This window comes from Cucumis sativus, chromosome 2, assembly GCF_000004075.3.
Source record: "Cucumis sativus cultivar 9930 chromosome 2, Cucumber_9930_V3, whole genome shotgun sequence".
NCBI classification, from domain to species: domain Eukaryota; kingdom Viridiplantae; phylum Streptophyta; class Magnoliopsida; order Cucurbitales; family Cucurbitaceae; genus Cucumis; species Cucumis sativus.
Window position 1 is genome coordinate 5,529,439 of NC_026656.2, and position 14,391 is coordinate 5,543,829.

Consider the following 14,391-nt stretch of genomic DNA (forward strand, 5'->3'; position numbering starts at 1 on the left):
TTTAACCTAAAATGAAGTCAATATATATCTCACCCAAAAGCTGACCAACAAAGCATCCAAAACTTAGCTATAAAAATGCCTAAACTTTGTGATAAAAACATCTCCATAACTAGAAGATTAAAAAGTATATTTCTTTATAATTTATATATACATAACGGCCTTTTAAGAACACTTTTAAGATCATAGCTCAATTTTACAAGCAACAAATATATTTTAAGAATGTGAACATCATTTTAAAATTGGACTACTCTTTTCTTTATTTTTTTTTTCAAAAAATAAAATTTTGACTACTTTTATAATTAAGAAAAAACAAAGAATTTAATAGCTAACAGTTAACAATTTTTTGTTCTTTAAAAACATAAGTATTATTAATCATAATTTTATCTTTTTAAGTATAGAAATAGTAAAAATAGAGCATTAAAGTCAAGGATTAAAGGTTTTGTTCAAAATTACATGTTACCTTTTCTAATTATGGCATCTTCTTTCTCCAAAGCTTGAATATTCTTTAAGGTATGGATATGCACAAGTCTTGGAATTAAATTTCCACTAAATTCCCAATGCTAAATAATCCCAATATTAAATTTATTTTGTTTGTTTCTTTTCAGATCAATTTAATTAAACATTTGAAACCAAATTCTCTTTTAAAAAATTTGGTTAAATCTTTGAAGAATATTGTGATAATAAAATTATATATATTTTCTATGATGAAATAAATTATATAACAAATAGTAAAACAAATGTACGCTCCCAAAAGTAAAAAAAGAAAATTATGATAACATGATCAATGCCTATTTTTTTTTCCATTTTTCTTTAAAATTTTATTCCTTCCAAATGAGTTGTATCAACCTATAGTTTAGGTTCATGTTCAATTGAATATTAAAAATAAGAAAAACAAATGTTTTTTTTTCTTTTAATCTTCAATTGGAATATTTGTTTAATTTTATAATTATTTTTCCGATTTAATTATTTGCATTGTACTTCTAAATATCTCAGGTTAGTTTTTGACGGACGTAAAAATTATACTTTGACTATTGTTATTGATTTCTTTACGACACTTAAGAGAATCTTATGTGACAACACATAATTATGTGTTTCATAGTCTCATTTATTTAAACTACGTATGAATTAAGTTTAAATATAAAAGGAATCAGTCTAAAGAATATAATACAAAAAAACAATAGTGCCCTAAATAGTCCTTTCCTACTTCTAAGAAAAAGAAATAGAATTATCTACTATTTCTAGATTCCTTTGGAAATTTTAATTAGACAAGGAAAGTTTTACTTAATAATTAAAAAAGTCTTACTCAAAAATTAACTTTTCATGAAAGAAAAAACATTCAAACCCATTGTGTCATCTTTTAATTACTTATTAGTTAATTCTATGAATTAAAAAATGGAAATAGAAACCATAAAAAAAAAATGTATCTGTCATTTTATTAAATATTTGATATTTGTTTTTTAAAAAATATAAAGCTCATAAACATTGTTTCCTCTCATGATCTCTAAGTTTTATTATTTAATTTACTTATGTTTTAAAAAATCAAGCCAACTATTTAGAAAACTAAATAAAACTAGCTTTTAAAATTGGAGTATAAATTCATATTTTCTTTTAACTATGATATAAAATTTCAGAAAAAACACAAAATTCAAGAAAACAGAAAAGAAAAAAAATGAAATTGTTATCTATCAAAGTCTTATTTAAAAAAAATAACAAAAAAAGTAAAATAATCAGCCAAATACATATATAACTTGAAAACTAGAAACACAAACACATAAGTACGAAGATTAGTCCTTTACTAAAAGGACCAAGAGTACAAAAAAAAATCTCTCAAAATAGATTTGGCCTACTTAATAACTTAAACAACAAATGAAAAGAAATTAGTTAGTGATTATACTAGTTAGTGAATTATAATAATCTATGTTTGAGGTATAGATTATTTTGGTCTACTTTTTTTAGCTAGTAAGAAAGTAGTAAACACGGTGTGAAATGAATATAGTAATAGTATAATTAATTGTAGATTATTATTGTTGAAACTTGGAAGACAAAGTATACTACAATAGTTTAGTAAGCAACTCAATTGAAGTTTGAGGCAAAGGCCGCATAAGGTTACTAAAGAAAGCCATAATTTGTTTTCTCCTTGAGTTGAAAAGACAATTAAAATGAGAAAAGAAATAAAGAGAAAAGGGGGGAGAGGAAGAGAGGGGAAGGAGAAGAGGAAGGGGATAATAAAACTTAGCGAGAAAGGGGATAGCAATTAATAACATGGAGATAGTGATGGTCAAGAAAATGGTCAAAATTAGCACATGATGCTGTCTAGTTAAATGTTTTTTATTTTTGTCCTCTTTATTTATTTATTTTTTCTCTCTTTAGATAGTGGGTTGGTTGATTATGATGGAAGGGCATTTTGGGGATTGAGTAAACAGTTTTATACAAAGATTAACCATGATTAAGGTGTGAATTAAAGAAAAAAAAAAAAAAAACCAAACCAAACCCCTTCAAAAAGAAAAATAGTAAGAGAAAAGAGAGAGAGATAGTACCAAAGAGATTGCCATTTTCAAGGACCCAGAAGAGAAAGCAAACTCAAACAGAAGACATAAACAAAGCTAAAGCAGAAGAAAGAGAAAGTTCTTAGTTTAATTTCAAGGAAAGAGAAGAAAAAGGGTTGTTTTTTTGTTTTTGTTTTTCTTTCTTTTTTTGGGGGTTTTTGAGAGAACAGAGAAGAAGAAGAAGAAGAAGAAGAAGAAGAAGAAGAAGAAGAAGAAGACCATTGGGAAGAAAAAAAAATGGAAAGTTTTGATGTGTTTGAGAGAAGAAGTTGTCTGGAGATTGTAGGGGAAGATAGGGAACAAAGCTTCAGCATTTGGTCTCTCTGTAACTAAGCAAAACCAAACCCTTTCTTTTCTTCTTTGTCTCCTCTTTCCATTTTTGTTTTTGTTTTTTTTGTTTTTTCTTTTTTGGGGGGATTCTTTTTAGTTTTCCGATTTGCTTTTCCGGTCACTTTGCCGGAATCCTTCGCCGGAGTTCCATAGTTGTTGTTGACCTTGTTCATTTCCTTCGTTGTTTTTATCTTTTTACTTTTCCGGGAAAATTTGAAGGACTTTCCTTCTTTTTGGAGGTGATCTAGGAAGTGGCAGAGTGATTGCTAAAGCTGACTTTTTCCAGAACTTTTGGCTATACGATCTGTTTTAGTTACTGGGAAATTTCCTTTTCGCCGGAGAAGATGAGCCAGTGAGATTTCAGTTAGTGTTTCTAGTTTTCGTTTGGTTTTAATATCTATTTCAATCACCTGTGGAAGTTCAAGTAATGAAGACGCCGGCGAACGGTGCCGCCGGTGCCGCCGCCGCGCCTAATTCTAACGAAGGTACGCTTTTCTCTTTTTTCTTTATCTATCTCTTTCTCTAAGAGATGAAAATCACAGAACAGTGAGATTCGTATATCCTAATGTTCTTCCTCGGTTTCATCTCGAGCTTAATCTCATCGAGCTCAGAGAGATTGGGAACAGCCCCCCAACTATTCGAGAATTTCTCAAATTTTCATCACGAGCTTCAATTCAAATTGGAGCGATTAGGAAGTTTTTCCTAGAACATTCAAGAACTTACTCCTGCAAATTCGATCTCGAGCTTACCTTCATTTAATCGAGTTCTCGTGAATCAATTTCTCTACAATCCGTTAAACTAGAGAGATTAGGAATTTTCTTAATAGCTTAAAGAATTTCTGTGAATTCAATAGCTTGAAGAACTTCATTTCTATCGAACTCTCAGAAATTCATTTGGAATTGTTTCGTGAATTCCATCTCAAGCTTAATTTCAATCGAACTATCATAAAATTCACTCCCTACAGTATCTTCAATCTCTCTTCAAATTCCATCACATCTTTAGCCCTAAAAATCCAATAAACCAGCAATTTCATCGGAAAAAAAGAAGAAGAAAAAACTCATGAAAAGCCTCGAGAATTTCATCATTTTCCATAGAAACAAACAGAAAAAGAAAGAAACCAAAACAATCGATTCTGTACCTGACATACCGTGAATGAGCGACTGACAGATGGTGAAATTGCAGGTGGATTGGAGAAGAAGATCATAAATCCGGAGTTATGGCAAGCGTGCGCCGGTCCACTGGTGAACCTACCGCCGGCCGGTTACCACGTGGTGTATTTTCCTCAAGGTCATAGCGAACAGGTGAGGCGCTACGGCGGTGGCGGCGCCTTTCTCGTCTTTTTTCTTTTATTTTCATTTTTACTTTAGAACCATTATTTTGCTATTATGCGCCGTTTTTGGATGTTTGCTTTTATTGTTCTTTATTTGTTATTATATCCTTCATTTAACCATTGGAATTTCTCCTTTTACAACTTTAATTTACACATTGGTTTAATTATTGTCCTATGTCTTTCCTTAGCTTCATTTATGAAAATTATTTTTCTTGTCTTCTCTTTTAAATTTCAATTAATTAATTCAATTTTTTTTAAAAAATCATTATTAAAAAAATCAACAAATTTTATTTTCTCTCTTTATATATGTGTGGGTAAATTATTAATTGAAAATTGATTCTAAGAATTGTTGTGGGACTAAACTAAAATATGTATGGAAGAGTACTAAAATAGGATTAACATTTTTTTAAAAAAAATGAGTATTAATTTTTCTCCCAGCTAAACAATATAGATTATTCTGTAAAAATAATTTTTGGCTTACGTTCTTTGTACTATTGAAATGATCTAAATACTTTACATATATATTTTTTTAATTTTTATAGTATAAAATTTATTAGATAATACTAAGAACTAAAAAAAAAGAATAATGATTTGAACTGAATGTTCTTGTAGTTACCATAATTGGAAATAATGAATATTTTTTTATTTCTTGATACTATTTTTTTTAGGAGTGAATATGTGCCCAATAATAAATTAAAATTGTAATTTCAGGTAGCAGCATCTTTGAGGAAAGATGTGGATGGCCAAGTCCCTAATTACCCAAGTCTTGCTTCCAAGTTACTATGTTTGCTTCATAATGTAACATTACATGTATGATTGCTTATGCTTTGCTGCATCCACTCTCTTCCCTTTTACTGTATTTCAATTTGTGGGTTTTTTTTTTTTGGTTTAATTATAAAGTTACCACTGAACTTCGACATTTGTTTCAAATTTACTCCTATTTTTTCAAAAGTTGCAATATTACACTGTAATGTTTCAAAATCATCTTTAGAATTTTGTATGGACTTGGAATTGTGTGGTGGTGATCTAGAATGAAAATTTAGTTCATCATCTTATCTTGGTCACTGTCACACTGTTTTAGGTCTCAACTTCTATGAGGGTTTCCACCGAAACATTACTTTTGAAACAATTACGATCGTATGGTAATATTGCCACTTTTATAAAAATAAGTGTATTTTTAAACAAAGAGAAAAGGTTAGGAGTACAATTTATTTATATCATTATTATTTTGCTTTTCTTAAACTTTGTTCTTTATATTTGTAGGCTGATCCAGAAACAGATGAAGTATATGCTCAAATGACCCTGCTGCCAGTTCCTTCTGTAAGCTCCTTACTAGATTTTCATGTTTTGAACTTCACATTTTGATGGAGTGTCTTTGAGGTGCTAGACCGGTCGTGGGAGGCGGTGTGGTCTCTTGCTAGATTTGACTGTCTTTTTGGGCTTCTGTTAATAACTATCCTTTTGAATGGGACCCCTATTTCGTAGATAGTTGGGGGTTGGGCTCGCTTAGACTTCTTTTTCTTATGTTATTTTGTGTTCTTACATTTTAAGGGGATGCGTTGAATTTGTTATCTAGCATTTCAAACGACCAAGCTGACTAGGATTTATCCCATTTACATTATCGACAATTTTGGCCCAAGGATTTAGAGAAGTGTGCTATGTAAACTCTCTAAATCTTTTGACACTTCTGATTTTGTAATATGATATTTTCTATCTAATAATAAACTGCTTTCTCCCTTTGCCCATTTGCTAAACTGCCTTCCAAGGGAGGACCTCTTGAGAAGGATTTGGAATTTGGGAATACCTCCTAAGTCTTGAATCCGAACCTCAAACCATTAGGACTAGATTTGATATAGAGGAAGTAAATAATCACAAATTGGCAATACAGCCTTACTCTCGTCATGTTTACTTTGCAGTTTGACAAGGATGCATTGTTGAGATCAGATCTAGCTCTCAAGTCTAATAAGCCTCAACCAGAGTTCTTCTGTAAAACATTGACTGCAAGTGACACAAGCACTCATGGCGGGTTCTCCGTGCCACGCCGTGCTGCAGAGAAGATCTTCCCCCCTCTTGTGAGCAACTTTTGCTTACTTTTGCCATATTATTTATCTACTTTGTTTCAATTTCAAACTGTAATGTTGTTCTGTTTGCTTGATAGGATTTCTCAATGCAACCCCCTGCACAAGAGCTTGTTGCTAAGGATTTGCATGATAATGTATGGACTTTCCGTCACATATATCGAGGTATGTAACTGGCTAATCGTTTGAAATCCATATTTGAGCTCGTCGTATGAAAGCGTTCAAGAATCACTCTCTAAGCGCTGGCTTGCATCTTTGTTTTCCTTTTTCTTTCCCAATGCAGGGCAACCCAAACGCCATTTGCTAACAACTGGTTGGAGCTTATTTGTTAGTGGAAAGAGACTTCTTGCTGGCGATTCAGTTTTGTTCATAAGGTGATGATTACATGTCTTGGTATAAACAGATAGTTATTTGAATTAAAAGATCCATGTTCGTGAATCATGATCATTAACTTATATTGTTTGGTGGTTCGATTAAGTTGATCTAATGAAAAAGGAGACTTTAATGCTTTTTTATAGTTAAGCAAGTTTCACGACAACAGCTTGATGTGTATTTGTCTTGAGCAGAGATGAAAAACAACAGCTTCTATTGGGCATTAGGCGAGCGAACAGGCAACCGACAAACTTATCATCATCAGTGTTGTCAAGTGATAGTATGCATATTGGTATTCTTGCAGCTGCTGCACATGCTGCTGCAAACAATAGCCCTTTCACCGTCTTCTACAACCCAAGGTTCGTGTCAGTTACTTCTGAACTGGTTAAATGTATATGCTAATTTTCAAATAAAGATAATTGTGAAGATTAATCTTTTGTTAATGAATTAAAGTAGTTTGAGTATTCAAGTGCCTATCCCTTGAAATGCAGAGCAAGTCCTTCAGAATTTGTCATTCCTCTGGCCAAATATTACAAGGCAGTGTCTGCAAACCAAATATCACTCGGAATGCGCTTCAGAATGATGTTTGAAACTGAAGAGTCTGGAACCAGAAGGTAAATCTAGAATTTTGTTTCCTGTTTGTCTGTCTGTTCTTTCTCAAAACATGTTTAAATATTATGGAAAAAATCACATCTTTTTTCAGGTATATGGGCACTATTACTGGTATAAGTGATCTTGATCCTGTTCGATGGAAGGGCTCACAGTGGCGTAATCTACAGGTTTGGTACTAGCATTATTCCCCCCATATTTGAGTAGTTGAAAATGGCTTTATACATGAAAACAATTGTTCCTACCTATGGTTTGGAATGCTGCTAAAGTATAGTCTACCCATGATTAGGTTGGGTGGGATGAGTCGACTGGAGGAGAAAGACGTAATCGAGTCTCCGTATGGGAGATTGAGCCTGTTATTGCTCCATTTTTCATTTGTCCCCCTCCTTTTTTGAGATCGAAACGTCCGAGGCAACCGGGAATGCCAGGTACAATACTTAAGAGTTGTTTTCAATTCGTGAGTCAAGTCTTTGAGTTGTGTGAATATGTCATTACAAATCTGTCAGTAACCTAAAAGGTATATTGATCTTTGTGTTGTACCACTCACAAAAATATACAATCCAATATCTAACCTCTTTTTTGAATCAATTTTAGAAGACAGAGTCCGTTGTCTGGAAACTGACATTATTTTTGGCTTGGTAAAGAATATTTGTCTGGATATGAACTAGTTAATGTTGGTGAGGAAATCTAATGTCCTTGTATTTTCTCTTGCAGATGACGACTCCTCCGATTTGGATGGTATATTTAAAAGAACAATGTTTGGTGACGATTTTTGCATGAAAGATCCACAGGGATATCCTGGCCTAAACTTAGTTCAATGGATGAATATGCAAAACCCTTCACTTTCTAATTCAATGCAGCAAAATTATATGCATTCGTTTTCTGGGTCTATGCTTCCAAACCTTGGTAGTGTCGATATTTCTCGACAACTTGGTTTGTCAAATGCACAACTTCCTCAATCAAACAACATACAGTTCAATGCACAAAGGCTACTTTCTCAGGCTCAACAGTTAGATCAGCTACCTAAGCTACCGACAAGTATGAACTCGTTGGGGTCCGTTGTGCAGCCACCACAGCAGTTGGATGATATGTCTCAGCAGACGCGACAAAATTTGATTAACCAAAACGCAGTCTCGAGTCAGATTCAGGCTCAAATAATGCAGCAGCCTCACACTAATGGGATCCTACAACAGCAAACTGCTTTGCAAAACCAGCAGCTTCAGAGAAATGCCCCTCAGAATTTGCAAATGCAGCAGCATCAGCAAATTTTGAGTCAGAATCAACAACAGAATATGAATCCGTCACCGCACCTGGAACAGTTAAATCATCAGTTGCAAATGTCGGACAATCAGGTTCATATACAGATGTTGCAGAAGTTTCAACAGCAGCCGCAATCACTTTTGGCTCAGCAGTCTGCTCTTCAGCCTTCTCAACTCGTCCAATTACCAGATCAGCAGAGACAGTCGGTAGATGCGTCCCAAAGCTTTTCCAGGTCCATGTCATCTAACCAAATGCTCGACATTCCTCAATCCACCCCAGCTGCAGGCCCTCCATCAAATGCATTACCACAGCAGGCAGCAAATTGCAATGGCCAGACGAATAATCGGTTCTCGAATCAGCATTTGCAGCCGAAACTTCCACAACTACAGCAACCAGCTTCATCTACTGTACTTTCTGATATGTCTAGGCCAATGGGACTTCCTCCTGCCCAAATAAACAATCAGCTCTCTGCAGCTACAAGTAGTTTGATAACAGGAGTGGCAGGAGCTGGCCAATCTGGAATCACGGACGACATTCCGTCGTGCTCCACGTCACCTTCCACAAACAATTGTTCCAGTTTGGTTCAACCAGTAGCCAACGGAAGGGTTCATCGAACCACAGGATTGGTTGAGGATGTTGCTCAATCAACTGCAACAATATTCAGTTCAAATACATTGGATAACATGTCACCAAATGCCAACTTAGTTCATAAAGATTTGCCACAAAAGACTGCTGTTAAACCTTCACTGAACATTTCCAAGAATCAAAGCCATGGAATTTTTGCTCAACAAACTTTCTTAAGTGGTGTTGTTGCTCAAACGGATTTCTTGGATACGTCATCCTCTACAACCTCGGCTTGCCTTTCTCAGAATGATGCTCAATTGCAGCAGAATAACATGATGTCTTTCAACTCACAGCCAATGTTATTTAAAGATAATTCTCAAGATTTGGAAGTACCAACCGATCTCCATAACATTCCGTACGGGAATCATGTCGATGGACAAATGGTAGCGCAGTTAAGTTCCGATCCTTTGTTAGACAAAGGCATTGGAGGTTTGGGGAAAGATTTCTCCAATAATTTCTCTTCTGGGGCCATGCTCACCACCTATGATGCACAGAAAGATCCTCAACAGGAAATTTCTTCATCTATAGTTTCCCAATCATTTGGTATTCCAGACATGACATTTAATTCTATGGATTCAACGATAAATGATAATACCTTCTTGAATAGAAACCAATGGGCCCCTCCGCCTCCATTCCAGCGTATGCGAACCTACACCAAGGTATGATTAAAATGCGGACCAAGCATGCCTATATTTCTATTTCCTTATAAATTCTCCATGTTGTTTAACTTGCTTGGTTTCAATATTGAAGGTTTACAAACGTGGAGCTGTTGGGAGATCTATTGATATCGCTCGTTACTCGGGTTATGATGAGCTTAAGCAAGACCTTGCCCGTAGGTTTGGTATCGAGGGACAATTAGAGGACAGGCAAAAGATAGGCTGGAAACTTGTCTATGTGGATCATGAAAATGACGTTTTGCTCGTAGGGGACGACCCTTGGGAGTAAGTCTTTCATCTACTTCTTTAATGCAAACATCTGCCCTTTTAGTACTTATTCTTACAAGCTCATAGTCGTTATCCTTACTCGAGTTTGTTTAAAATTTCAGTGACTTTGTGAACTGTGTACGGAGCATCAAGATCCTCTCTCCACAGGAAGTCCAACAAATGAGCTTGGACGGAGATATTGGTAATGGGGTCCTACCGAACCAAGCCTGCAGTAGTTCTGATGGTGGAAATGCTTAAACACACTGCCTAAATGCTAACATTCCCTTATGGTAACTGATTCTTATAATTTTTAGCTCAAAGTTCATAGTATTGAATATCAGTACGGCTACGATTTCCCGTTGCAAGAATATTGGAGCAATGGAGGAGATATAGCCAGCCAACACTCAGCATTGGCATTTTGGCCATTGTCTGGTTAAATTTTCTGGACCTCTTAGTCTAGACAACTTTAAAAGCATAGTTGAGAAGACGTTGAAGTGGAGAGAAAAGTGAAGCTTCATCCGGGTTTCTGAGTTGTCAAGTCATGGAAGGTGGTATATTATACACCGATGTGATTATATAGTTACGATATCGTTGCCGTTGTCATCACCAAGGCTGATCTGATCAATTGCCACGCCGTAGTGTTATATTATTGTGATGCAGTTTAGCTAGCAAAAGTATGAAACTTTGTATCCTTAGTTTTGAATGTAAAATAGAAAAGTTGTGCAGATTTTCTTTCCCAGTCTAATGAGAAATGTGGCCTATATGCAATTTTTTTTATAATGATCATGTTTTTGAAACTTTTCAATAATTTGATTCTTTTTACCATTAAAATCTGATGCTCTCTTTTGATTTGTTGTTAAAGGCTTGAAAGTTTAAAAATTGTAGGAAATTCTATAGAATTTGATTTTTAATTTTGAGGCTAATAATACAAGTATTACACCATCTTGTTACCTTGATTTTAGATCCATTTTTTAATAATTCTAAATTTACAACCTTTTTTAAAATATTGCAATGGCTGATTTTCAAGTGTCAATAACTTTATTATCTTTATTTGGGAGAGCACAGGACTTTAACATATACTCAATAGAAATGGTATACATAAATTATATCTAACTAATAATTTTAGAAAGAAAAAATGTATCTTTGTAGTGTTTTTCACACTTAAGGGTGTTTTTTTAATTGATTTTTAAAATGTTTAGTTTTGAAAAACAAAATATATTTTGGTATGGTTTGTAATGTTTGACAATCGTACAAATGAGCTTGAAAGAACAAGTGTGTCAGAGTATATACTTGAAATCAATTTGGTACAAATGAGCTTGAAAGAACAAGTGTGTTAGAGTATATACTTGAAATCAATTTGGTAGGAGGATTTGAACTTTCCAGTCCTCGAGAACAAATAAATATCATTTTAGCTATGGAGTGATGCTGGCAAGTTTTATACTATGTAAAAGTTTACCGACATTCCCACATTATTCCTTCTAAATTTTCTCTACCTTCACTCCACCATGGCCACGTTGGACGACCACTACCCACCATTGTTGACTGCCATTGGCGATGGATGCCTTTCACTACTCCACCACACATCATTGTCAAAGAGATTGGCTGCAACCAACATCTACTTCGATCATAATTAAAGAGCATTGAAAAAATGCTCTCTTTGACTTGGGTTTTTGTTAGTTTCCATATGAACAATGTGTTCTTCGATGTAATTAATTAAATAAATTAACATTAGGAAGGTAAAATGATGAGGTCTAATGTAAGCAAACACTGGCAGAAATAGTAAAACTAGGGGAAGTCCAAGTATCCTTTTCCATGGACTGTGGAACAACTCAAATCCTTTTTAAACGATTCTTTCAATGCAAATCAGGGGGTAAGGGTAACCTATAAGTAAGTGAATTTGGGGTTTGGTTGCTAATGGTAGAGATCAACAATAAATGAAAACAAGGATTAAAGGACAAGCTTCAATCCAGGGATAAGTTTTTCTTAGGCTATACGGCCGCATCACAATCACATCACAACCTATGAACCAAGAAGAACTCTTATTTAATATTGTTTTGCAAATCTTTAGAATATAAAACAATTTGTCTTATGTCTCTATAGCCAACGAATTAATGTAATCTTTTAGTCCTATGGTACACCTTAATGTGTAATGACAATATATAACATACAAGCTAGCTCTAGAATTTTAATCTTATATTCTTTTGTGAGTTTCACTTATATCTTAATTTTCTTAGTATTAAGACTCCATAAATGACTAATTTTTAACTTACCAAGATATCATTAGTTGAAGAAAGAAATAGAAAGTGTTTTTTATTAGCTTAGAGTTTTGTTAGTTTTCGTTTGATAAATGTTTTCTTTGATGTATTTTTATGTTTAATATGATATAGGAACGGAGTATTCGAACGAAAGTAGAAGAAATTATTAGAAAAAATGTAAGATTAATTGAAGAAAATAGTCTTTGGGAACAACAAATATGATCCACAAAGCGTGAAAATAAGTATAAAAGAAGAGATGAAAAAGGCATGTAAGAGAGTAATGCCGTGACGTTATTGCCCTAGCATTGTTACACTAGTTTCAAGACATCTATGGATAAAAGGTTCTAAGATCCAAGTGTTGTGTTTCATTCAATAGTTTACAATTGAATTTAGTAGGTTTATCGATGAGATCAATATCTTACAGATAAATTGTTCTCATATTTTGATGATTACATTTGCTGGCTTTCTAAGGATGAATTTAGTTTAGGGTTTAAGGTTTATGGTCAACATCATAAATCGGTCCAATAAATAAGATTGGTTGATTGTTAGAGGATGACTCCCAATGACTAACAACAAATGTTTGGAAAGCGAGATCAAAGCTAGGACAATGGCTATCTGAATATAGGAAAACCGAGGTTGCACGAAAATTGGGATAAAAGTGAGCATGAGTATTTTGGAGCTTATTTCAAGCTATTCAAGAGTTTTCAATACTTCCAACTTTAGCAAGGTTATTTAATTACTGTAAACCCTAGCCTTGCTATTTCTTCTTTTAGTAAGTTGTTGAAGCATGTTTGTTAGTCTTGTTAAATTACTTGATAGAAGAGTTAGTTAAGTTTAGAAGAGAAAAATACAGCGGAGTGAGACGATTGAAAGGTATATATATAGAAAATAGCTCAAGTGTTGAAAAATGGGCTACGTCACGCTCCCACTCGAAACACGTTCCTTCTTCGCATTCTTGGACGCGAACGCCTTTTAAGAAGCGCCAAAACGCCCGTCTTACACTTAGTTTGAACTTAACAATTTGCCAAGATGCTTGGTCTTTCAACTTAAGCTTCTTCTTAAACTAAACATTTTACGCGATAAGTAGTAGCACTTTGTGAACTTTGAAATAACTTAACCCCTTTATTAATAACTTCCTCAAAACATACTTAGTACATTTACAAGGAAAATACTTTAAAATTTGAAGGTGTTCAACTTAAACACCAATTCCTTACCCATCTTTTAACGCCTAGCACAACTCAACGACTTGCCTTCACAATGCGACCTCCTTGCTTTACTTATTCAGGAACGAAACTTAAAACGTAAGCCTACCACTTAGTGAGTGACATTTGAGGAATACAGGTACATGTTTAAATTCATATTATGAGCTCAATATCACTACGTCTCATCATGTGTTAAAGACAATAAACACCTCATCAACCTCTATTTATTCCTTTTTTCAGGACATTGAACCATTCCCGTGCATAGACTATTGTGATGACATGTATCATCACCAGCATCCCCTGTGGATTTATAGATTCAATCCCAATTGCTGATAACTTGTAAAAATATAAGTCATTATGGTTTTTTATGTAAAATAATGGAGTCAAAACACAAAGTAAAAGACCAAAACGCACAACTTTTGTTGTAAATTTATAAACCTAAGAGAAAACAACTTACAAAGAGTGAAGTTCATCTTATGTGATTATGTTCCTAGCTCTCGGCTCGATCTGGTCCCCAGAATGGTAGACTTATTGAGTCAGCAATCTGACTAGTCCATACAAATCAAAGAACAATCTCTCACAAACATAAGTTATTCAGCTCTCTATAATCAATGCATAGACATTAGCAGGATGCAATCAGAAAGAATGAACATAATTTTTTTATTCAATAAAGTGAGTTCTTTAAACTCATCTACATTTTAAAAATGAAAATTAGGATTTAATATGTAAGGTGAATCCTATTATAGTATTGTTATTGGTTAGTTTGATAGAAATTTTTGGCAAAAAAAAAAAAAAGAAAAGAAAAGAAAAACTCATTTAGTGAGTTAATTTTTCTATATATCAAATGGGATTCTCAAATTTT

The 14,391-nt window shown here is 33.9% G+C and overlaps 1 protein-coding gene and 1 long non-coding RNA gene across 2 annotated transcripts; one reads left to right on the plus strand and one right to left on the minus strand.

Annotated features, from left to right (window-relative positions):
• The first annotated feature begins 2,275 nt into the window (after positions 1-2,275).
• LOC101205542 (auxin response factor 19) lies at positions 2,276-10,880 on the plus strand. Its single transcript, XM_011650667.2, has 14 exons — positions 2,276-3,361; positions 4,059-4,177; positions 4,918-5,016; positions 5,470-5,526; positions 6,123-6,278; positions 6,365-6,449; positions 6,568-6,658; positions 6,851-7,015; positions 7,148-7,270; positions 7,360-7,435; positions 7,555-7,693; positions 7,980-9,808; positions 9,900-10,090; positions 10,195-10,880. The coding sequence occupies exons 1-14, from the start codon at positions 3,304-3,306 to the stop codon at positions 10,328-10,330; spliced, it is 3,324 nt and encodes a 1,107-aa protein (XP_011648969.1). The 5' UTR covers positions 2,276-3,303; the 3' UTR covers positions 10,331-10,880.
• Positions 2,923-4,141, minus strand: LOC116402059. The gene is made up of 2 exons (XR_004214415.1): positions 4,015-4,141; positions 2,923-3,880 (listed from the first exon to the last, which is right to left on the minus strand). It is a non-coding gene; the product is annotated as an uncharacterized LOC116402059 (long non-coding RNA).
• Positions 10,881-14,391: the final 3,511 nt, after the last annotated feature.

Excerpts from the sequence above, each read along its gene's own strand:
- LOC101205542 (XM_011650667.2), top strand. The coding sequence starts at position 3,304 with ATGAAGACGCCGGCGAACGGTGCCGCCGGTGCCGCCGCCGCGCCTAAT. Across the intron at positions 4,178-4,917 it reads CTCAAGGTCATAGCGAACAG|GTAGCAGCATCTTTGAGGAA; the intron begins GTGAGGCGCTAC and ends TTGTAATTTCAG. Across the intron at positions 5,017-5,469 it reads TTCATAATGTAACATTACAT|GCTGATCCAGAAACAGATGA; the intron begins GTATGATTGCTT and ends TTATATTTGTAG.